Genomic DNA, 23958 nt, shown 5'->3' with positions numbered 1-23958 from the left:
GATTTCCAAAGACAAGAAGGTGAGGAAGGGAATCCAAGACAGGATATGGGCTGTCTGGGGAAGAGCAAGGACGCCAATGAGAGGGGACTTGGGCAAGAATGTTAGGCTAGGCAGGGACTTGGCTGTAGCTGACCTTGAATGCAATAGTAGCATGTTAGGACTTTCTTCTGTAGGCACTGGTGTGTTAACAAGGATATTTGTACAAAAGGGATTAGATCACTTTGTCAATAGTGTGAATGATGGGAGGAGAAAGATCAGATTCAGGAAGGGAAACCTGGAGATTTCTAGTGCTACAGACAAGAGATGTTGAAGTAAAAATAGGTATGAAAAGAAAGAGAGCAATTCTGGAAACACTGTGCAAATGGACCTGTCAAACCCTGATCTTGGAGTAAGGGTTGGAGATTCCAATTTGAGACCTTTTCTCAAAGGTGATGGCAGAAGCTCTGGAAGAGGCTAAGGTCACCCAGGAAGAATAGAGATAAAGTAAGCCAGGGGCAGGCCACAGAACCATGGGAAAAGCTTATATTTAAGGGGTAAGTAAATCTTCAGATTTAGAAGAAATGGTATTTCAAACTTGTTATTAAAAAGATAAGGAAAACTGTGTCTTCAGAATTAATTGGTTTGCCTAGTTTACAGAGCCCTTAGAACCCAGATGCCCCAACTTATAACTTAGTGCACTATTAGTTTAATGCTCTAGACTCTAGTTTAATGCTAAATTTAAAAATCCCAGCTACCACCTTTCCCATCCTCATCTATTTTGGTAAGACAGACTAAATTCGAATTTTAGACCCCTTTACATAAGTCAAAGTATCCTGCGTCTCTTATGCTTCTAGCTACCAATAGCAAAGAGAAAATTTTGCCATTGGAACTAATTCAAGACAAGTAATCCATATTGATGCCATTTAAAATTATAATGTGTCATATGCACTGATAGTAAGAATTGTAAAAAGCCTAATTAAATCTACCTTATGTTTCAAAGGCAATAAGTTAATTTTATATATTATTACGTTTTTATATCCTTTACGTTAAAAAAAAAAAACTGCTGCCATTTTCAACACTGAGTTATCCGTATTGTCCCCCAATACCTTGCTATGTACAGAAATGGAAAGATATAGCGCAAATAAGCCAAACCAAATGATTTCTTTAGTTCTACAGAAGATTTTGTTGCTATTAATACTGCGGTCTTCTATGGCATGTGCCAGAGGTATAGTTTGAAATTCTGTTTTTAACTCGGTGAAATATTTATACCTCAAAGAGGGAGGGTGAAAAAGAAAGGATGTGAAACTTTGATTCAGACCATCTTAAGAAGCAAGTATATGATGGGGCCAGTTCTCAGAAATAGCATCATCCTTGCTGAAAAACAGAACTAAATAATATGTGGATTTTATCATTTCTTTGGCTGGAAGAACTAAACCATCACAAATCATAATTAATAAACTGTTTACAACTCAACTCTGATAAAAGTCAGTTGATAAAATGAGTAGGAGCAATGTAAATACTAAAGGTTGATGGCCCATACCTAGATAAAAACTTCCCCCCAGGAAGTGGATTTTAACCATTTGTGTTGTAGCAAATGATCCTATTAGAATTCTAATATATGGACCTACACCCAACCCCCACCCCCCAAAATCTGAATTATATATTTAAATTGGCCAATCATTTTCTAGCATTGAAATTCCAGGAAGATGGTGGGGTTTTTTGTTGTTTTTGTTGTTTTATTTTTCTTTGTTTACTTTGGGTTTCTTTTTAATTTTTTTCTTAAGCACGTTTTATTAAATATACGTATAGAAAATTATGTTTTACAAGTGTACAACTCAATGAAGTGTCGCTCACTGAATATACCCATATATCTAGCATCCAGATCAAGACAGACATCTCCAGCCCTTCCGAATCCACCATCACACTCCCTTCCAGTCAATTGGTGCTATGCCACCCCACCCCACCCCACAACTGTTAGGAGACATTTATCATGGGTCTCTGATATTTCTGCTCATCTTGCGAGCAGAGATACCACCTGCCTTTGTTCAAACTATCTTTTCAAGTTTATTTGAATAGCCTTGGAAGACAAGAGAGTATTTTTCTCCAGAGAAAAGGGCAGTTTTGCTTAAGTCTTGAAAAATAGAGATTGTGTCTCTTATTGTCTTTTTTATTACTGTTTCGTATGTTAAAGATATCTCCCTTCAAAGCAGAGGGTAGGCATGTTTACTTCCCATCATAAAAGACTGAGGTTACCTAAACTCAGGATTCCTCTCCAGTAATGCAACCCAGGGTGTGTGCAGGTGTCACCTGGCTTTCTTCACATTGCATAATGAGGAAGTAGGGCTCAAGAAGCAGGTGCAATACGGACACTTGCTATTGAGGTGTAAGGTTCTTTGTCTCTGACTCAGCATCTCTTAATGAGGCAGGTTAACATAATAGTTTGTAAGCAGGGTAAAATCTCAGTCTTCACTGTTCTTGGTAGTAATCACTATTCCAACTTCTGCCACCAAAGATTAGTTTTACCTGTCCTTAAAAGTCATGTATAAATGGAATTACATAGCATGTACTCTTGTGTCTGGCTTCTTTCATCCAACCTCATGTTTGTGAGATTCATTCACATTATTGCACATAGGCATGTTTTTTTTTTTTTTTATTTCTCATAGTATTCCATTGTGTGAATATTTTAAAACTTACTTTTTCTACTGTTGATGGATGCTGGAGCAGTTCCTGCTATTAGAATTGTGCTGTTATCAACACTTTTATGCATGTCTTTATGAATATATGTATGTATTTCTGTTGGGTATATTCCCAGAGCTGGATCAGAGAGTGTGCATAGATACTGCCAAACAATTTTCTAAAGTATTTGTACCAAGCTACTCTTCCACTAGCAGTGTATGAGCATTCTGGTTTCTCTGTGTACTTTTCCATCCTTGTTGTTTTCCATCTTTTTAGTTTAGTTTAGTTTTTTTTTTTCACAGACATGCTTTTATTTTACCAACATGCATATAAGGAAAGATAAATATGCCAATGGTACACTTCCAATTTTATAGAGCAATCTCACAAGTATTTTTGCCACTTAGGAAAAGAGATACATCAATTATTAAGTTGTTACCAGGGTAAATTGTCAAGGCAATCAGAGCCACAATTTTTTTGTAGGTTATTTTCCCATAAAGACAACTGTTTCCAAAGTCTTCCGAGTCTGACAAAACCAAGTTATTCAAATCATACTTCTAAAGATACAGTTTTAATAGAAACGAGTTGAAAACTGTTATGAATATTCACATTCAAGTCTCCATATTGTACTGGAAAGAGATTAACATTCTTCCAAATGTTCCCAATTGAAAGCAACAGACAATCTATACAACCACATCTTCCCAGTAAACAGAACACAGAAAGTAATAGGGTTTTACAAATACTAGTGAAATTAAGGACATGGTATTTTCTACACAAAACACACAAATTTGCATTGTTTGTATTTCTTTAAAAAAAACTGTCTTTCAGCAGCATAGTTAGCACGTCAGCCACCTTCAGTTCTCCCACTCTGATCATAAGAAAAGTGTTTCTTTTCCCATTACCACCGACAAGAGAAGGTCTTCCTTCTTTGGGGGCTCTCAGTTAATCCTGTCTTAATTGTAGGCCCATATTTCCCCTGGCTCATTTCTGCCTCTTGCCATCTGTTCAGTTTTCCTTCTTAGGGTGGGCACCCACCACCATCTCTTTAGTTCTTCCATCCATTCATTCCATGTATGTCTGTCTTCCTTTAGCCTAGACATTGCTATAGATGGGTGAGGCTTGGGAAGAAGGCAGAGAGGGAGTAAGAGCGCTGGTAGCCTCCTTTACAGGACCATCTCTCTGCCTCTGGAAATGACAAAGAGCCAAGTTAAACTGAAAAGGCTGTTCTACAGATGTTTCTGAGCTACCACTTTTTAAAAAGAGATAGAAGAGATATGAGAAAGAGAGGGAGATGAGAAAGAGAAGAGAAATTGTATACCTACCCTGGCAATGCTGACACTTCACCATGTTCAGGATGAGGAAAGGAGACAGGTAAAATACCTAGCTTTTGTATGGCTTCACTGGTTGAGGCTGAGAAAGCCAGGTACTTGGCAAGGACACCATCATTATCCTTGCCGTTCAAATAGGGTCTAACTTGTCACCTCAACCACTTGCCTGACAGTCAGTAGGGTTCCTGAGTGATGGTGAGGAACTGAGATCTTTTAGGGGAGAAATAGAAAGGTCTTTTATATGCTGGCAGGAAGCCTCGGTCTACCAGCAGTTCTGAAGATCCTTGTTTACCAAAAACCAGTAAGTGGAGATGACAATTGTCTAGGAAGTGTTCATCCAGCAGGCGGCAGCCTAAGGGTGTGTGTGTAGCCAGCAGCAGGCAGCACTGGGTGATCAGAGAGGCAGGAAGAGCCATGGAGGCACATAAATCAGAGACCACGCAGCCCAGTGCTGCTCTCTCTTGACTTTATTAATGCCCAGCAATTGTCCACAGGCCACGTGCAGAACAGACTGAGTAAAACAGGCTCTGAAAAATAGCTGGAAATCCAGGTGGTAGTAACTAGACGAGAAGCCTTTGGGAACAAACAGGGTCCAAGCAGGGCAGACAAATGCAGGGCAATCTACAGCATCATTAATTTGGCTTAGAAGAGTGTGAACCACCACCATGCAGCATGTGATATTAATACAGAACAGCATGAGACCGTGGGGAAGTGGTGCAGCATAGCCACGAAGGTCTCTATCTTGAAAGTTGAGAGAACTGAATGTCCAGTGGAAGGAAGGTGCAGAAAGGTCAGCACGAAACAGGAAAAGGCACACCCTTGCTGTTGCTAAGGCCCCAGTCCAGCAGGAGTTGGTAGGGGACCTATGTGGGAGTATTCCCAAGAGCAAAGGTTAACCAAATTGGCACCCAAAGGGCCTGGGGATCTCCACTGGCTCCCTTATCTGGGGAAGTCTAGCTCTATAGGCTCCTTCATCCAGTAGGTAGTATTACAGTAGATTTGGCCAGAGGTCCTCTTTGATAATCTCAGCAATCCTGTCAGACTCTGGAAGGCTGTTGTCTGAAGACCAGGCAAAGAAGCTGCACATGAGGTCTTGCTTCCTCTGAAGGAAGGCCTGGGGTTCATGGCCCGGGTGCCATATGATGGGAGTGGAAAGAGACACCACTTGGCCAGAGGATCTGACCTTGTATTCCTTCACAATCCACTGGTTTCTAAGTATGGGTTTCTTCGAAAGAAGAACTTGCAGCCTATCCTACAATGTCTGAGTTCCTTCATCTCCAAATTGGTTAAGTACCTGAACATCTCTGCAACTCTGCCTCTAATCAGAGCAGACAGCTGCGGGTGGTTCGGAAAGGCAGTGACCCAGAAGCGCGGCATGTTCTGAATTCTGTGGTTCCTCCGCTGTCGGTAGGGTTGACGTATGTGCCCAAACTTGCGCCCCAACTGGAGGAAGGCGCGGTCAGCCCGAGGGTTCACAGTGTGGGGTTGCAGCTGGATGGCCTCCTGGGGGGTTCTGGTGGAGACCCTCACTCAGGGCCAGGGGCCCTGCCCATCCTTCACCTCATTTACCCCTTTGTGCTCCTCCACCACTTCACCCCTTGGCTTCTCTTCCACTTCAGCCCTCTCCTCGTCCACTGCTTCTGAGAAGATGGGGCCCTCTTCAGTCTTCACTTCCACAGCCTTCACCCCAGCCATCGGCTCAGACTCCGACCGCCCTGTGCCACAGGTCTCTAGGGCCTTCTCCCTACCGGTTTCACTCCAAAAGCCATTTTTCAGGCGGAGCCTGCTTCCACATCCTCCCTGGGTGGCATGGCCTCCTCCCGCCCCACTTTGGCGGCTCCATGACCTTGACCCCCCCCCCAGCGACTGGGATCTGGGGAGCAGGACCGCAGTCTGTGGGGTCCTGGGGTGCGCCCCCCTCCTCCGGAACCTGGGGCGGTGGGAGCGCGACGTCTCCAAGCTGCCCTCACTTGTCTGCGCCATCACGTGCGTCACCTTGGGTTTCCTCTAGAAGCTTCTGGCACTGCTGTGGGTTCAGGTCTCCCAGGGCATCGTCTGGAGTAGTGAGGTTGCAGGATTGGGGGAGAGGGATCCCTGGACCCCATCAGGAACGCTCATGTTGGTAGAGCCTGACCAGCTGTTTGTTGGCATCCGTCTTCCTCAAAAAAGACTTCCTTATGCAAACCATCCGATTGCGCCACCCACCCTTCAGTTTCCAGATACTCACCCTTCAGTCTCTAGACACCCACTCTCGGTCTCATAGAGTCTATTTCTGTGGCTTCTGCATCCTTTTTACTTTCACTATTCTGGTGCATGTGTGACCGTGTTGCACGGTGGTTTTAATTTGCATTTACCTGATGTCTAAGGAATTGGGAATCCATTTTACAGTTCCTCTAATGCATTTGGGACAACTGTCTCAAAGTAACCTGCAGCTTTCCTGACAACTCCTCGCTCTCTCTCCTGCTAAGAACTGTAGCCCTTTTCTTCTGAGTTTTTAGAACCTTCTGCTACCATATCCACCACTTCCACCACCAGATCCATAACCACCACCATAGGGACTGCCCGAGCTTCTTCCACCAAAACTGCCCCCCTTCATGGGTCCATAATTTGATTGCTGTTGTCCACTATAATTTCCAAAATCGTTATAGTTCCCACCACCACCATAGTTACCTCCAAAATTTCCTCCTTCATTGTAACCATCATATCCTCCACCACCATCACCATATCCACCACCTTGGTTTCCATATCCTGGTCCACCACCACCATAGCCTCCTCTACTACTATAACCAGGTCCACCGCCATAGTTGCCACCATCACCTCCAAACCCATAACTACCTCTACTGCCACCACCTCCACCACCATAGCCTCCTCTCCCACCAAAGTTTCCACCACGGCCAAAGTTACCTCCTCCACCTCCAAAGTTTCCTCCACGACCCATAAAGTTGCCAGATCCACCTCCATGACCTCTTTGTGATCCAGCAGATTGCATCTCTTGTTTAGAAAGGGCCTTTTTCACGTCACAATTATGCCCACTAATAGTGTGGTATTTCTGAACAACAATTTTATCAACTGTATCATGATCATCAAAAGTTACAAAAGCAAATCCTCTCTTTTTTCCACTCTGCCTGTCTTCCATAACGTCTATGGTTTCAATCTTGCCATCCTTTTCAAAGTAGTCTCTCAAATTATATTCTTCTGTATCTTCTTTAATACCACCAACAAAAATTTTCTTCACTGTTAGATGGGCACCAGGCTTTACAGAATCCTCTCTAGAAACAGCTCTCTTTGGTTCCACTACACGCCCATCAACCTTGTGTGGTCGAGCACACATTGCTGCATCCACCTCTTCAACACAAGAGTAAGTCGCAAAACCAAAGCCCCTGGAACGTTTTGTTTGGGGGTCTCTCATCACCACACAATCTGTAAGTGTGCCCCATTTCTCAAAATGTTCTCTTAAGCTATCATCTGTAGTTTCAAAGCTCAGACCACCAATGAACAGTTTTCTCAATTGTTCTGGTTCCTTTGGATCATGGCCCTCCTCCCCTCGGCGGCAGCGGCGACGGCCAGAGTCGGGCTGGGGGCGACCGGGCGGTGGTTTAACCTCCATTTTGAGACTGGACTCGCCTCTTCCAACTCGAGTTCAATATGGGACCGAGAGGAAGAGCGCTTTTTCACTATCTTAATGATGCCTTTTAATGAACAAAAGTTTTTAATCTTCATATATTCCAATTTATCATTTTCCCCTTTAGATTGGTGCTTTTTGTTCCCTGTTTAAGAAATCTTGCTTTTTAACATCTTTCACGTTTATATTCAATATCTGCAATCCATTTGAAGTTGCTTTTTTGTGAATGGTGTGATAGGAGTCAAGATTCATTTTTTTTCCCCATATGATTGTCTAACTGACCAAGCAGTATTTGTTGAAGAGACCATCCTTTCCCCATGCATAGATTTTTAGATGTTTCCATAAAAGTGACATATGTCATTGGCCAGAGCTAGTCAGATGGACTTGCCTAGCTTCAAGGGGTCAGGGAAGTGTAATCCTCCCCTGAGACTTGAAAAAGAAGGAAACTGAAAATATTTGTGAGCACTGTATCACTCACTCATCACAGACTATAACTTGCTTAGTGTGTACAAGACCAGCAGAGTTAGGCCAAAGAAAGTAGAGAGAAAGGAATGATGAATATAAGCAGAGAAATGATGAAAGACAATAGAGGTCATCAACCAAAGATTAACAATAGGAGGGGAGAGAATAAGTAAACAATATTTGGAATGAAAAATACAGTCACAGTAGTGATTTAAGGAAATATAAGAGAACATGTTGGACAGACACACAAGTAGATTTTCAAACTTAGATGAAATATATGAATTCATGGAAATGTATAACTCATCAACACTGAAATGCAGTGAAAAACCTAAATAGATACAGAAATAATAAATAGAATCAAGAGTTAGAAAAAAATATTTCTCCAAAATTAGCATGAGGCTGAATGGTTTTGAGACAAATACTACTTTACCTTCAAGGAACACATAATCTATTTCTTTTATTTATTAAACATTCAACACATTTATTGTATGCCTGTAGCATGCCTACCTCTGGTCTAGGCCCTTAGGATATGTTGTTAAAAAGAGCAAGGATTCCACCAACTCCATTTTTCCTTCTCAAGATTGCTTTGGCTATTTGGGGTCTTTTGCATTTCCATACAAATCGTAAGATTTCTTGCTCTAGTTCTGTGAAAAATGCCATTGGTAATTTGATCAGGATTGCATTGAATCTGTAAATTGCTTTGGGTACTACAGTCATTTTCACTATGTTGATTCTTCCAATCCAGGAATGTGGTATGTCCCTCCATCTGTTTGTGTCGTCTTTGATTTCTTTCATCAATGTCTTAAAGTTTTCTGCATACAGATTTTTTGCCTCCTTAGGCAGGTTTATTCCTAGGTATTTTATTCTTTTTGTTGCAGTGGTGAATGGGAGAGTTTCCTTAGTTTCTCTTTATGCTTTTCTGTTCTTAGTGTATAGAAATGCAAGAGATTTTTGTGGGTTAATTTTGTATCCTGCTACTTTACTAAACTCATCAATTAGTGCTAGCAGTTTTCTGGTAGAGTCTTTAGGGTATTCTATATATAATATCATGTCATCTGCAAAGAGTGACAATTTTACTTCTTTTCCAATTTGTATTCCTTTTATTTCTTTTTCTTCTCTGATTGCTGTGGCTAAAACTTCCAAAACTATGTTGAATAATAATGGTGAGAGAGCCTCTTCAATAAGTGGTGCTGCGAAAATTGGACAGCAACATGTAAAAGAATGAAATTAGAACACTTCCTAACACCATACACAAAAATAAACTCAAAATGGATTAAAGACCTACATGTAAGGCCAGACACTATAAAACTCCTAGAGGAAAACATAGGCAGAACACTCTATGACATACATCAAAGCAAGATCCTTTTGGACCCACCTCCTAGAATCATGGAAATAAAATCAAGAATAAACAAATGGGACCTCATGAAACTTAAAAGCTTTTGCACAGCAAAAGAAACCATAAACAAGACTAGAAGGCAACCCTCAGAATGGGAAAAAATAGTTGCCAACGAAACAACGGACAAAGGATTAACCTCCAAAATATACAAGCAGCTCATGCAGCTTCATACCAAAAAAGCAAATAACCCAATCCACAAATGGGCAGAAGACCTAAATAGACATTTCTCCAAAGAAGACATACAGATGGCCAACAAACACATGAAAAGATGCTCAACATCACTAATCATCAGAGAAATGCAAGTCAAAACTACAGTGAGGTATCACCTCACACCAATCAGAATGGCCATCATCACAAAATCTGGAAACAACAAATGTTGGAGAGGATGTGGAGAAAAGGGAACTCTCCTGCACTGTTGGTGGGAATGTAAGTTGGTACAGCCACTATGGAAAACAATTTGGAGGTTCCTTAAAAAACTACAAATAGAACTACCATATGATCCAGTAATCCCACTATTGGGCATATAAGAAAACCATAATCCCAAAAGAAACATGTGCCATAATGTTTATTGCAGCACTCTTTACAATAGCCAGGACATGGAAGCAACCTAAATGCCCATCAACAGATGAATGGATAAAGAAGATGTGGCATATATATACAATGGAATATTACTCAGCTATGAAAAGGGATGAGTTGGAGCTATATGTCATGAGGTGGATAGACCTAGAGTCTGTCATACAGAGTGAAGTAAGTCAGAAAGAGAAAAACAAATATTGTATGCTAACGCACATATACGGAATCTAAAAATGGTACTGATGAACTCAGTGACAAGAACAAGGAAGCAGATGCAGAGAATGGACTGGAGAACTCGAGGTTTGTGGGGGCGGGGGGTGAAGGGGCAGCTGAGATGAAGCGAGAGAGTAGCACAGACATATATATACTACCAACTGTAAAATAGATAGCCAGTGGGAAGTTGTTGTATAACAAAGGGAGTTCAACTCGAGGATGGAAGGTGCCTTAGAGGACTGGGACAGGGACGGTGGGAGAGACTCGAGGGGGGGGGGGAGTCGGGGGTGGGAGGGAATACGGGGATATGTGTATAAAAACAGATGATTGAACTTGGTGTATCCCCCAAAAAAATAATAAATAAATAAAATTAAAAAAAAAAAAAGCAAGGATTTCTTCCCTGTTGGAGTTTCTAGCAGAGGAGAAAATAAATAATAGTAATAAAAAGTAAACAAAACATTAGAACGTGATAAGTGCTATAGATAAAACAATAGGTAGAATTGAGTAAGGGGATTGAGAGTCCTTAGGGTAAGGAATGAGGAGCATACTGTGGTTTTAAATAGGGTAGTTAAAGGGAACCTCATTGAAAAGATAAGATTTTGGCAAAGATTAAAGAAAATGAGGGATTTAGCTAAGTGGATATTCTGAAGAAGAGCATTCCAGTAAGAGAAGAGAGCTAAGCAAAGGCTCTAGGACAGAAGCATGCTTAGGGTATTCAAGGAATAACAAGGAGATCAGCGTGACGAGCAGGGTGAAAGTGAGAAAGGCCAGAAAAAGTCGGATCTTACATGATACTGTAAGAAATTTGGCTTTTACTCTTAATGAAGTGGGAAACCACTACAGGATTTTGAGCAGAAGACTCAAAATTTGACTCATATTTTGCATGGGCCACTCTGGCTCCTGGGTGAAGAACAGAGTGTGTGGGGCCAATGGTAGATGTAGGGAGATCTTTTAGGAGGCTATCAAAGTAATCCAGGTGAAAGGTGATATTCCTTAGACCAGGTGGTAGCAGTGGAGGTGGGTAGTACGTACAGTATGATGGTAAAGCCAGCATGATTTCATGATGAATTGGACATGCGGTATAAAAGAAGGAAAAAAGTCAAGGATGACTCTGGATTTTGACCTGAGCAGCTGATAGGATAGAGTTACCAGAAGCAGAGGTAGGGAAGGTTATGGTAGAGCAAATCTTTGCAGGAAAATCAGAAGTTTGCTTTTGGACATGTTAACTTTTAGATGACTATTGGACAACAGAGGTGAGATACCAAGTGGATATTATGAGTTTGGAGCATAGGAGAGGTCTGGGATGGGGATACATATTTGGAATTAATTAGCAAACATGATGTTTAAAGATATATTTAAAGCTGGATGAAATCACCAAGGATATAAGTAGCAACAGACAGAGCCCTGGGGCCTCCAAAATTATAAGGTCAGGGAGAAGAGGAAGAACCAGCAAAAAAGACTAAGGAGAGACCAGTGAAGTAGGAGGGAATCTGAAAATGTGCAGTATGCTGAAAGCCAAATGTTTAAAGGAAAGTGTTCAACTGTGTGATGTGGTGTTGAAAGGTCAAGTAAAATGAGAATTGACCAATGGGTTACAAGAAAAGTGATGGAGGATTAGAATAAGTTTTAAAGGGAATTGGAGTAGAGAAATTGGAGACAGTGAATATTGATAATTATTTTTGAAAAATTTGCCCAAAGGGAAATAAATGGAGTCATCACTTGACAAGAACAGTTTTAGAGGAGGGTGGCAGAGTTTTAGGTAGGGTGACAGCTTGGCTCTAATGGGTTTAAGAGAAAATCCAGAAAGTAAAAATGGCAAGTATAGATGACTCTTGAAGTTTTGCTCCAAAGAAATAGGATAACGGCTGGTGGAGAAAGTGGGCCAAAGAAAAGATTTTTAAAACGGGAGAAAAAGAAGTATGTGTGCGTGCTGATGTGAATGATTCAGCAGGGAGCAAAGGTTAGTGATGTGGGAGAGAGACAGGAGAATCACTGCAGGGATGTCCTTGAACAGGTGAAAGCACATAGAATCTAGTGCCTACATAGAGGAGGAGGAGTCAGCCTTTAATAGGAGCGTGACAAATTGACCTATGGGAACGAGCAGGAAGGCAAAGTATGAGGGTGTAGATGCTGGCTGGTGGCTAAAAGTGTTGATGGAATCTATGAAATTCTCTTCTGATTGCTTCAGTGTTCTCAGTAAAGGAGAAAGCAAGATTCAACTCAAGAGAGAGGATGAGGCCAGAGGATTCTGGGGAGAGAGGGGTAGGAAGTAGTTGTCTGGAGAATCGAAGGGTGACTGGACTATGACATATGGTATGATTGCCAAACAGCATGAAGATGATGAGTTGGAAGTGAGGCACGTCAGCATGGTTGTGCGTTTTTCTTCAGCTGCGTTCAGTTTACAGGTGCAGCATGAGTAAGCAGAGTTGGATTTAGTCAGAGCTGAAGCCAGAAGGGCAAGAGAATGACTATAATCATTGATCTTGGAATCTAAGCTAAAGGAATAAAGGATATATAGAGACAAGGGGCAATGAAAAGGTGTCCTGATCAATGGATTGGAAGACCCAGGGAACTGAAGGGTCCCTGGGGTCAAGTTCCAGAGTGAGCCAGAAGGATGAGAGATAGCGGTCTGAGAGTAGACTGTAGGGGATTGGTTAGAACCTACTCATCCATCCAACTTGGGCTCTAATAAGGCATATTGAGGATGAGGTCATTGCAGGGGAAGAGGTCAGTGAACCAAGAGGCCTGGGTGGGAAGGATCACCTATCTGTATATTGAAATCACTGAAAGATAAGACCTGAAAGAAGTGAGAATAAACCAGGAGCTAAAATGCTTGAGAAATGAGGGAGAAATAACATGAGAACAATAAGAATGCAGGGCATTAGGTGATTTAAACTGATGACAGGAGAATTAAAGCTGGGTCTGTATTCTAGGGTCAAAGTTAATTATATACCACCACCACCTTTGGCTAAATTAGTCAGAAGATAGACACTTTTAGAATTTCATATTATTTAATGTCACAGGACCTGCATTATATTATTTTTTTCTTTTTCAAAGTATCCAGAAGAAATTCACACATATATTAGCTGATCAAAACCAAGGAATGTATATGTTTTTTAAAATTGCAAAGTGAGTGGTGATAATACTTTTTTAGTTCAGTGCAAAATGTTATTCTCTTTTAGGATCTTTCATTCTGCTTGTGTCCTAGACTATGGACTAGAAACTACTGAAAAGAACAAAATATGATTTTAACTTGGGGCTTGAAACATGCTGGCTATAAAAAAAATTTTTAAGGGGAGTAAAGGGAGCTAGTACAAAATCTCAGAAATATCTAGTCAACCAGAGGCAGAAAGAAGGAACGGGGAGGGAGAGAAAGAAAAAGGAAAGAGAAGAAGAAATATGAGTAAAGAAAGAAGATGATTTTGGGGAAGAGTACAGTTCACCCACAAATCTGCACATCACAGAATTGTGAAGTGTTTAAATTCTCTGGGAAACAGAAACAGCATGAGGTTTCAAAAGATAAACTTAATATAAGATGAACGAAGAGAGCCTGTGAATTGTATAGTCTTATTTTTCTTTGACTCCTCAAATATTGTTGTTTGGTTCTTACTTGTTTTGAAAGCAATCTCTCATTCTTGACCTAAATTCTTTAAACAAGTGTGTTTGTTTAGTGACTTAGCATACAGAAATATTGTTCTTTGGGCTAGGCCACCCAGTTTAGAAAGCTGAGGGCCTCAATACACTATGTTACTTTCTTAAGACTCAAAAAATGTTGGTAGACAAGAGCAGGAGATGTACACTTTGTTAATTTCCTTTTTCCCATAGACCATCAAGCTGTTTGCAAAGGAAATGGTAAAGAAGAAGCTTTGAGTGATTAACCAAGCAGCTTTATAGCTGCAGTCATCTCTATTGCCTCTTAGAAATAGCATATAAATATAGAAGTAGGGAGAAAATATTTGAGTTACCAGGGTGTGGGTAATGATTTACCCTGGGAAAGTTAACAATTATGATTTAATCATTTTCTACCACTACAGCTTCTAGAGAGCAAATATACTTCATGGTGACTAATGAAACTGTTAAGAGGCTAAGGTCTGTGTAGGGTGGGGGGTAGAGCCAGATGGCAGGCGTGACCAAATCAGCCATGGATACACAGAGCCATTACAAAAATTTAAAATATAGGTCAAAACACTATATAAAATGTTTATACTATCTAAATGTTAAACATACATAATCATTCTGAGATAAAATTAAGTATTAAAAATAGTGAAACTGGTACTGTAGCAAATGAATAAAATTTAATCATGAAAAATTGAAATAATATTATTGGATCTTCTAAAAATAGCGTGATGGTGCATTGATGGTGTCATCATTGCAATATGAGCATAGTTTGGGGGCAGAAATTTCTAGCAGCTTTAAAAACTTTCAGGCTCTGCACCAGTAGCAGAATGGTGAACAGGGATTTGCTCTAAATCTTAGTATTTTCTTCTTAGCTGTCATTTTTTTTAATTTTTAATTTTCAATTTTTTTAAGAACTTTTATTGAGATACAATTAACAGAAAAAAAACTGCATGTATTTAGAGTATACAATTTGGTATCCCAATCTCCCAATTGATTCCCCCTCAATTCTCCCCGCTTTCCCCAGTTGGTGTCCATATGTTTGTTCTCTACATCTGTGTCTCTATTTCTGCCTTGCAAACTGGTTGATCTGTACTATTTTTCTATATTCCACATATATGTGTTAATATACGATATTTGTTTTTCTCTTTCTGACTCACTTCACTCTCTATGACAGTCTCTAGGTCCATCCGTGTCTCTACAAATGCCCCAGTTTCATTGCTTTTTAGAGCTGAGTAATATTCCATTGTATATATGTACCACTTCTTCTTTATCCATTCATCTGTTGATGGACATTTAGGTTGCTTCCATGTCCTGGCTATTGTAAATAGTGCTGCAATGAACATTGGAGTACATGTGTCTTTTTGAATTATGGTGCTCTCTGGGTATATGCCCAGCAGTGGGATTGCTGGGTCATATGGTAGTTCTATTTTTAGTTTTGCAAGGAACCTCCATACTGTCCTCCATAGTGGCTGTATCAATTTACATTCCCACCAACAGTGCAAGAGCGTTCCCTTTTCTCCACACCCTCTCCAGCATTTACTGTTTGTAGATTTTCTGATGATGCCCATCCTGACCAGTGTGAGGTGATACCTCATTATAGTTTTGATTTGCATTTCTCTAAGAATTAGTGATGTTGAGCAGCTTTTCATGTGCCTCTTAGTGATCCGTATATCTTCTTTGGAGAAATGCCTATTTAGGTCTTCTGCCCATTTTTTGATTGGGTTGTTTGTTTTTTGATATTGAGCTGGATAAACTGTTTATATATTTTGGAGATTAATCCTTTGTCTGTTGATTCATTTGCAAATATTTTCTCCCATTCTGAGGGTTGTCTTGTCTTGCTTATAGTTTCCTTTGCTGTGCAGAAGCTTTGAAGTTTCATTAGGTCCCACTTATTTATTTTTGTTTTTATTTCCATTATTCTAGGGGGTGGATCAAAAAAGATCTTACTGTTATTTATGTCGAAGAGTGTTCTTCCTATGTTTTCCTCTAGGAGTTTTATAGTGTCTGGCCTTACATTTAGGTCTTTAATCCATTTGGAGTTTATTTTTGTGTATGGTGTTAGGAAGTGTTCTAATTTCATTCTTTTCCATGTAGCTGTCCAGTTTTCCCAGCACCACTTATTGAAGAGGCTGCCTTTTCTCCACTGTATATCCTTGCCTCCTTTGTCATAGATTAGTTGACCGTAGTTTATCTCTGGGCTTTCTATCTTGTTCCATTGATCTATATTTCTGTTTTTGTGCCAGTACCATACTGTCTTAATCACTGTAGCCTTGTAGTATAGCCTGAAGTCAGGAAGCCTGATTCCACCAACTCCGTCTTTCCTTCTCAAGATCGCTTTGGCTATTCAGGGTCTTTTGCATTTCCAAACAAGTCATAAAATTTCTTGTTCTAGTTCTGTGAAAAATGCCATTGGTAATTTGATCGGGATTGCATTGAATCTGTAGATTGCTTTCAGTAGTATAGTCATTTTCACAATGTTGATTCTTCCAATCCAAGAACATGGTATGTCCCTCCATCTGTTTGTGTCTTCTTTGATTTCTTTCATGAGTGTCTTGTAGTTTTCTGAGTACAGGTCTTTTACCTCCTTGGTTAGGTTTATTCCTAGGTATTTTATTCTTTTTGTTGCAATGGTGAATGGGATTGTTTCTTTAATTTCTCTTTCTGTTTTTTCATTGTTAGTGTATAGAAATGCAAGAGATTTCTGTGTGTTAATTTTGTATCCTGCAACTTTACAAAATTCATTGGTTAGCTCGAGTAGTTTTCTGGTGGCATCCTTAGGATTTTCTATGTATAGTATCATGTCATCTGCAAACAGTGACAGTTTTACTTTTTCTTTTCCAATTTGGATTCCTTTCATTTCTTTTTCTTCTCTGATTGCTGTGGCAATGACTTCCAAATCTATGTTGAATAGTAGTAGCGAGAGTGGACATCCTTGTCTTGTTCCTGATCTTAGAGGGAATGCTTCCAGTTTTTCACCATTGAGAATGATGTTTGCTGTCGGTTTGTCATATATGGCCTTTATTATGTTGAGGTAGGTTCCCTCTATGCCCACCTTCTGGAGCGTTTTTATCATAAATGGGTGTTGAATTTTGTCAAAAGCTTTTTCTGCATCTATTGAGATGATCATGTGATTTTTATCCTTCAGTTTGTTAATATGGTGTATCACATTGATTGATGTGCGTATATTGAAGAATCCTTGCATTCCAGGGATAAACCCCACTTGATCATGGTGTATGATCCTTTTAATGTGTTGTTGGATTCTGTTGGCTAGTATTTTGTTGAGGATTTTTTGCATCTATGTTCATCAGTGATATTGGTCTGTAGTTTTCTTTTTTTGTAGTGTCTTTGTCTAGTTTTGGTATCAGGGTGATGGTGGCCTCATAAAATGAATTTGGGATTGTTCCTTCCTCTTCAATGTTTTGGAAGAGTTTGAGAAGGATGGGTGTTATCTCTTCTCTAAGTGTTTGATAGAATTCACCTGTGAATCCATCTGGTTCTAGACTTTTCTTTGTTGGGAGATTTTTAATCACAGTTTCAATTTCATTCCTTGTGTTTGGTCTGTTCATATTTTCTATGTCTTCCTGATTCAGTCTTGGAAGGTTATACCTTTCTAAGAATCTGTCCATTTCATCCAGGTTGTCCATTTTATTGGCATATAGTTGCTTGTAGTAATCTCTTATGGTGCTTTTTATTTCTGCAGTGTCTGTTGTAACTTCTGTTTCATTTCTGATTTTATTGATTTGAGTCCTCTCCCTCTTTTTCTTGATGAGTCTTGCTAGAGTTTTATCAATTTTATTTATCTTCTCAAAGAACCAGCTTTCAGTTTTATTGATTTTTGCTATTGTTTTCTTTGTTTCTATTTCATTTATTTCTGCTTTGATCATTATGATTTCTCTCCATCTACTCACTTTGGGTTTTGTTTGCTCTTCTTGCTCTAGTTTCTTTAGGTGTGAGGTTAGATTGTTTATTTGGGATTTTTCTTGTTTCTTTTCTTTTTTTTTTTTAATTTTTTATTTTTGGGGGGTACACCAGGTTCAATCAACTGTTTTTTATACACATATCCCCATATTCCCTCCCTTCCTTGATGCCCCCCCCCTCGAGTCCCCCCCACCCTCCCTGCCCCAGTCCTCTAAGGCATCTTCCATCCTTGAGTTGGACTCCCTTTGTTATACAACAACTTCCCACTGACTTTTTTACAGTTGGTAGTATATATATGTCTGTGCTACTCTCTCGCTTCTTCTCAGTTTCCCCTTCACCCCCCGCCCCCTCCCATACCTTGAGTTCTCCAGTCCATTCTCTGTATCTGCTTCCTTGTTCTTGTCACTGAGTTCATCAGTACCATTTTTAGATTCCGTATATGTGAGTTAGCATACAATATTTGTTTTTCTCTTTCTGACTTACTTCACTCTGTATGACAGACTCTAGGTCTAGCCATCTCATTACATATAGCTCCATCTCATCCCTTTTTATAGCTGAGTAATATTCCATTGTATATATATGCCACATCTTCTGTATCCATTCATTTGTTGATGGGCATTTAGGTTGCTTCCATGTCCTGGCTATTGTAAACAGTGCTGCAATAAACATTATGGTACAAGTTTCTTTTGGGATTATGGTTTTCTTTGGGTATATGCCCAGGAGTGGGATTACTGGATCATATGGTAGTTCTATTTGTAGTTTTTGAAGGAACCTCCAAATTGTTTTCCATAGTGGCTGTACCAACTTACAGTCCCACCAACAGTGCAGGAGAGTTCCCTTTTCTCCACACCCTCTCCAACATTTGTTGTTTCCAGACTTTGTGATGATGGCCATTCTGATTGGTGTGAGGTGATACCTCATTGTGGCTTTGACTTGCATTTCTCTGATGATGAGTGATGTTGAGCATCTTTTCATGTGTTTGTTGGCCATCTGTATGTCTTCTTTGGAGAAATGTCTATTTAGGTCTTCTGCCCATTTGTGGATTGGGTTATTTGCTTTTTTGGTATTCAGCTGCATGAGCTGCTTGTATATTTTGGAGGTTAATCCTTTGTCCATTGCTTCATAGGCAATTATTTTTTCCCATTCTGAGGGTTGCCTTTTAGTCTTGTTTATGGTTTCTTTGGCTGTGCAAAAGCTTTTAAGTTTCATGAGGTCCCATTCGTTTATTCTTGATTTTATTTCCATGATTCTAGGAGGTGGGTCCAAAAGGATCTTGCTTTGATGTATGTCAAAGAGTGTTCTGCCTATGTTTTCCTCTAGGAGTTTGATAGTGTCTGGCCTTACATGTAGGTCTTTAATCCATTTTGAGTTTATTTTTGTGTATGGTGTTAGGAGGTGTTCTAATTTCATTCTTTTACATGTAGCTGTCCAGTTTTCCCAGCACCACTTATGGAAGAGACTGTCTTTTTTCCATTGTATACTCGTGCCTCCTTTGTCAAAGATAAGGTGCCCATATGTGTTTGGGCTTACTTCTTAGTTCTCTATTCTATTCCATTGATCTTCCTTTCTATTTTTGTGCCAGTACCATACTGTCTTGATCACTATGGCCTTGTAGTATAGTTTGAAGTCAGGAAGCCTGATTCCACCAACTCCATTTTTCCTTCTCAAGATTGCTTTGGCTATTCGGGGTCTTTTGCGTTTCCATACAAATCGTAAGATTTCTTGCTCTAGTTCTGTGAAAAATGCCATTGGTAATTTGATCGGGATTGCATTGAATCTGTAAATTGCTTTGGGTAGTACAGTCATTTTCACGATGTTGATTCTTCCAATCCAGGAACATGGTATGTCCCTCCATCTGTTTGTGTCATCTTTGATTTCTTTCATCAATGTCTGAAAGTTTTCTGCATACAGATCTTTTGCCTCCTTAGGCAGGTTTATTCCTAGGTATTTTATTCTTTTGGTTGCAATGGTGAATGGGAGAGTTTCCTTAATTTCTCTTTCTGCTCTTCCGTTGTTAGTGTATAGGAATGCAAGAGATTTCTGTGCATTAATTTTGTATCCTACTACTTTACTAAACTCATCAATTAGTGCTAGCAGTTTTCTGGTAGAGTCTTTAGGGTTTTCTATATATAATATCATGTCATCTGTAAAGAGTGACAATTTTACTTCTTCTTTTCCAATTTGGATTCCTTTAATTTCTTTTTCTTCTCTGATTGCTGTGGCTAACACTTCCAAAACTATGTTGAATAATAGTGGTGAGAGTGGACACCCTTGTCTTGTTCCTGTTCTTAGAGGGAATTCTTCCAGTTTTTCCCCATTGAGAACAATGTTGGCTTTTGGTTTGTCATATATGGCTTTTATTATGTTGAGGTAATTTCCTTCTATGCCCATTTTCTGGAGAGCTTTTATCATAAATGGATGTTGAACTTTGTCAAAAGCTTTTTCTGCATCTATTGAAATGATCATATGGTTTTTATCCTTCAATTTGTTGATATGATGTATCATGTTGATTGATTTGCGTATATTGAAGAATCCTTGCATCCCAGGGATAAACCCCACTTGATCGTGGTGTATGATTTTTTTAATGTGCTGTTGGAGTCTGTTAGCTAGTATTTTGTTGAGGATTTTTGCATCTATATTCATCAGTGATATTGGTCTGTAGTTTTCTTTTTTTGTGACATCTTTGCCTGGTTTTGGTATCAGGGTGATGGTAGCCTCATAGAATGAGTTTGGGAGTGTTCCGCCTTCTGCAATATTTTGGAAGAGTTTGAGAAGGATAGGTGTTAACTCTTCTCGAAATGTTTGATAGAATTCGCCTGTGAATCCATCTGGTCCTGGGCTTTTGTGTGTTGGGAGATTTTTAATCACTGCCTCAATTTCTGTACTTGTGATTGGTCTGTTCATGGTTTCTATTTCTTCCTGGTTCAGTCTTGGAAGATTGTATTTTTCTATGAATGTATCCATTTCTTCCAGGTTATCCAATTGATTGGCATATAGTTGCTTGTAGTAGCCTCTCATGATGTTTTGTATTTCTGAGGTGTCCATTGTGACTTCTCCTTTTTCATTTCTAATTCTGTTGATTTGCATCTTCTCCCTTTTTTTCTTGATGAGTCTGGCTAATGGTTTATCAATTTTGTTAATCTTCTCAAAGAACCAGCTTTTAGTTTCATTTATTTTTCTTATGGTTTCTTACCTTTCTTTTTCATTTATTTCTGCTCTGATCTTTATGATTTCTTTCCTTCTGCTCACTTTGGGGTTTCTTTGTTCTTCTTTCTCTAGTTGTTTGAGGTGTAAGGTTAGGTTGTTTATTCGATCATTTTCTTGTTTCTTAAGGTAGGACTGTATTGCTATAAACTTCCCTCTTAGAACTGCTTTTGCTGCATCCCATAGGTTTTGGGTTGTTGTGTTTTCATTGTCATTTGTCTCTAGGTATTTTTGATTTCCTCTTTGATTTCTTCAGTGATCTGTTGGTTATTTAGTAGTGTATTGTTTAGCCTCCATGTATTTGTGTTTTTTACAGTTTTTTTCCTGTAATTGATTTCTAATCTCATAGCATTGTGGTCAGAAAAGGTGCTTGATACGATTTCAATTTTCTTGAATTTACCAAGGCTTGATTTATGACCCAAGATGTGATCTATCCTGGAGAATGTTCCATGTGCACTTGAGAAGAACATGTAATCTGCTGTTTTTGGTGTAATGTCCTATAGATAGCTATTAAATCCAGCTGATTTATTGTGTCATTTAAAGCTTGTGTTGCCTTAGTAATTTTCTGTGTGGATGAGCTGTCCATTGGTGTAAGTGGGGTGTTAAAGTCCCCCACTATGATTGTGTTACTGTCGATTTCCTTTTTCATAGTTGTTAGCATTTGCCTTACGTATTGAGGTGCTCCTATATTAGGTACATATATATTTATAATTGTTATCTCTTCTTGGATGGATCCCTTGATCTTTATGTATTGTCCTTTCTTGTCTCTTGTAACATTTTTTATTTTAAAGTCTATTTTATCTAATATGAGTATGGCTACTGCAGCTTTCTTTTGATTTCCATTTGCATGGAATATCTTTTTCCATCCCCTCACTTTCAGTCTGTATGTGTCCCTAGGTCTGAAGTGAGTCTCTTGGAGACAGCATATATATGGGTCTTGTTTTTGTATCCATTCCACCAGTCTGTGTCTTTTGATTGGTGCATTTAGTCCATTTACATTCAAGGTAATTATCGATATGTATGTTCCTGTTACCATTTTCTTAATTGTTTTGTTTTTGTTTCTGTAGGTCCTTTTCTTCTCTTATGTTTCCCGCTTAGAGAAGTTCCTTTAGCATTTGTTGTAGGGCTGGTTTGGTGGTGCTGAATTCTCTTAGCTGTTGCTTGTCTGTAAAGCTTTTGATTTCTCCATCAAATCTGAATGAGATCCTTGCTGGGTAGAGTATTCTTGGTTGTAGGTTCTTCCCTTTCATCACTTGAAATATATCGTGCCACTCCCTTCTGGCTTGCAGAGTTTCTGCTGAGAAATCAGCTGTTAACCTGATGGGAGTTCCCTTGTATGTTATTTGTCGTTTTTCCTTTGTTGCTTTTAGTAACTTTTCCCTGTCTTTAATTTTTGTCAGTTTGACTACTATATGTCTTGGCATGTGTCTCCTTGGGTTTATCCTGCCTGGGACTCTCTGTACTTCCTGGACTTAGGTAGCTATTTGCTTTCCCATGTTAGGGAAGTTTTCAACTATAATCTCTTCCAGTATTTTCTCAGGTCCTTTCTCTCTCTCTTCTCCTTCTGGGACCCCTATAATGTGAATGTTGGTGTGTTCAACATTGTCCCAGAGGTCTCTTAGGCTGTCTTCAGTTCTTTTCATATTTTTTTCTTTATTCTTTTCTGCATCAGTGATTATCACCATTCTGTCTTCCAGGTCACTTATTCGCCCTTCTGCTTCAGTTAATCTGCTATTGGTTCCTTCTAGTGTATTTTTCATTTCAGTTATAGTGTTGCATATCTCTGTTGGTTTGTTCTTTAATTCTTCTAGGTCTTTGGTAAACTTTTCTTGCAACTTTTCGATCTTTGCATCCAATCTTTTTTCAAAGTCTTGGATCACCTTTACCATCATTATTCTGAATTCTTTTTCTGGAAGGCATGCCTATCTCCTCTTCATTTAGTTGTTTTTCTGGTGTTTTATGTTGTCCCTTCATCTGGTACAAAGTCTTTTGCCTTTTCATTTTCTCTGTCTTTCTGTGGCCGTGGTTTTTAGTTCCACAAGATGAAATACTGCTGACACTGCTTGATTCTGCTGTCTGCCCTCTTGTGGAGGAAGCTGTCTAGGAGGCTCGTGGGAGCTTCATAATGGGAGGGACTGATGGTGGGTTGGGCTGGGTGGGCAGAGCTCAGTAAAACTTTAATCTGCTTGCCTGCCAGTGGATGGGGCTGTGTTCCCACTTTGCTGGTTGTTTGGCCTGAGGCTACCCAGCACTGGAGCTTACAGGCTCTTTGATGGGGCTAATGATGGTCTCTGGGAGGGCTCAAGCCAATGAGCACTCCCCAGAACCCCTGCTGCCAGTGCCCTCATCTCCTTGGTGAGCCATAGCTGCCTCCCACCTCTGCAGGCAACCCTCCATCACCAGCAGATAGGTCTGGTTCAGTGTCCTATGGGGTCACTGCTCCTTCCCCCTGGGTCCTGGTGAGCACACTTTTTTCTGTGCCCTCCAAGAGTGGAGTCTCTGTTTCCCCCAGTCCTGTGGAGGTGCTGCAATCAAATCCCGCTGGCTTTCAAAGTCTTATTCTCTGGGGATTCCTCCTCCTGTTGCTGGACCCCCAGGTTGGGAAGCCTGACATGGGGCTCAGATCCCTCACTTTAGTGGGTGGACTTCTGTGGTATAACTGTTCTCCAGTTTGTGAGTCACCCACCCAACATTTATGGGATTTGATTTTAATGCCGTTGTGCCCCTCCTACCATTTCATTGCAGCTTCTCCTTTGTCTCTGGATGTGGGGTGGTTTTTTTTTTTTTTTATGAGTTCCAGTGTCTTTCTGTTGATGATTGTTCAGCAGTTAGTTGTAATTCTGGTGCTCTTGCAAGGCAGAGTGAGCACACATCCTCCTACTCCGCCATCTTGATTCTCTCCTCTTAGCTGTCATTTTTAAATAATTTTTTTATTTTTATTTTTTTAGAAACAGCAATATTTTATGTTTTAG

The 23958-nt window shown here is 39.8% G+C and overlaps 3 protein-coding genes across 4 annotated transcripts in view; 1 reads left to right on the top strand and 2 right to left on the bottom strand.

Annotated features, from left to right (window-relative positions):
- Positions 1–23958, top strand: part of ACYP2 (acylphosphatase 2) — a 312902-nt gene that overhangs the window by 258435 nt on the left and 30509 nt on the right. The gene's annotated exons all lie outside the window — the stretch shown is intronic.
- On the bottom strand, positions 4873–6098 carry TSPYL6 (TSPY like 6). The gene is given in 5 exon segments (XM_057742348.1): positions 4873–5195; positions 5198–5758; positions 5761–5830; positions 5833–6074; positions 6077–6098. Coding segments are annotated over 5 exon segments (1218 nt in total).
- On the bottom strand, positions 6371–7602 carry LOC130857074 (heterogeneous nuclear ribonucleoprotein A3-like). The gene has a single exon (XM_057742349.1). It carries the CDS (start codon positions 7585–7587, stop codon positions 6475–6477), a length of 1113 nt encoding a protein of 370 aa, XP_057598332.1. The 5' UTR covers positions 7588–7602; the 3' UTR covers positions 6371–6474.

Source organism: Hippopotamus amphibius, chromosome 7, assembly GCF_030028045.1.
Source record: "Hippopotamus amphibius kiboko isolate mHipAmp2 chromosome 7, mHipAmp2.hap2, whole genome shotgun sequence".
NCBI lineage: Eukaryota > Metazoa > Chordata > Mammalia > Artiodactyla > Hippopotamidae > Hippopotamus > Hippopotamus amphibius.
This window is presented reverse-complemented; position numbering and strand designations above follow the sequence as displayed.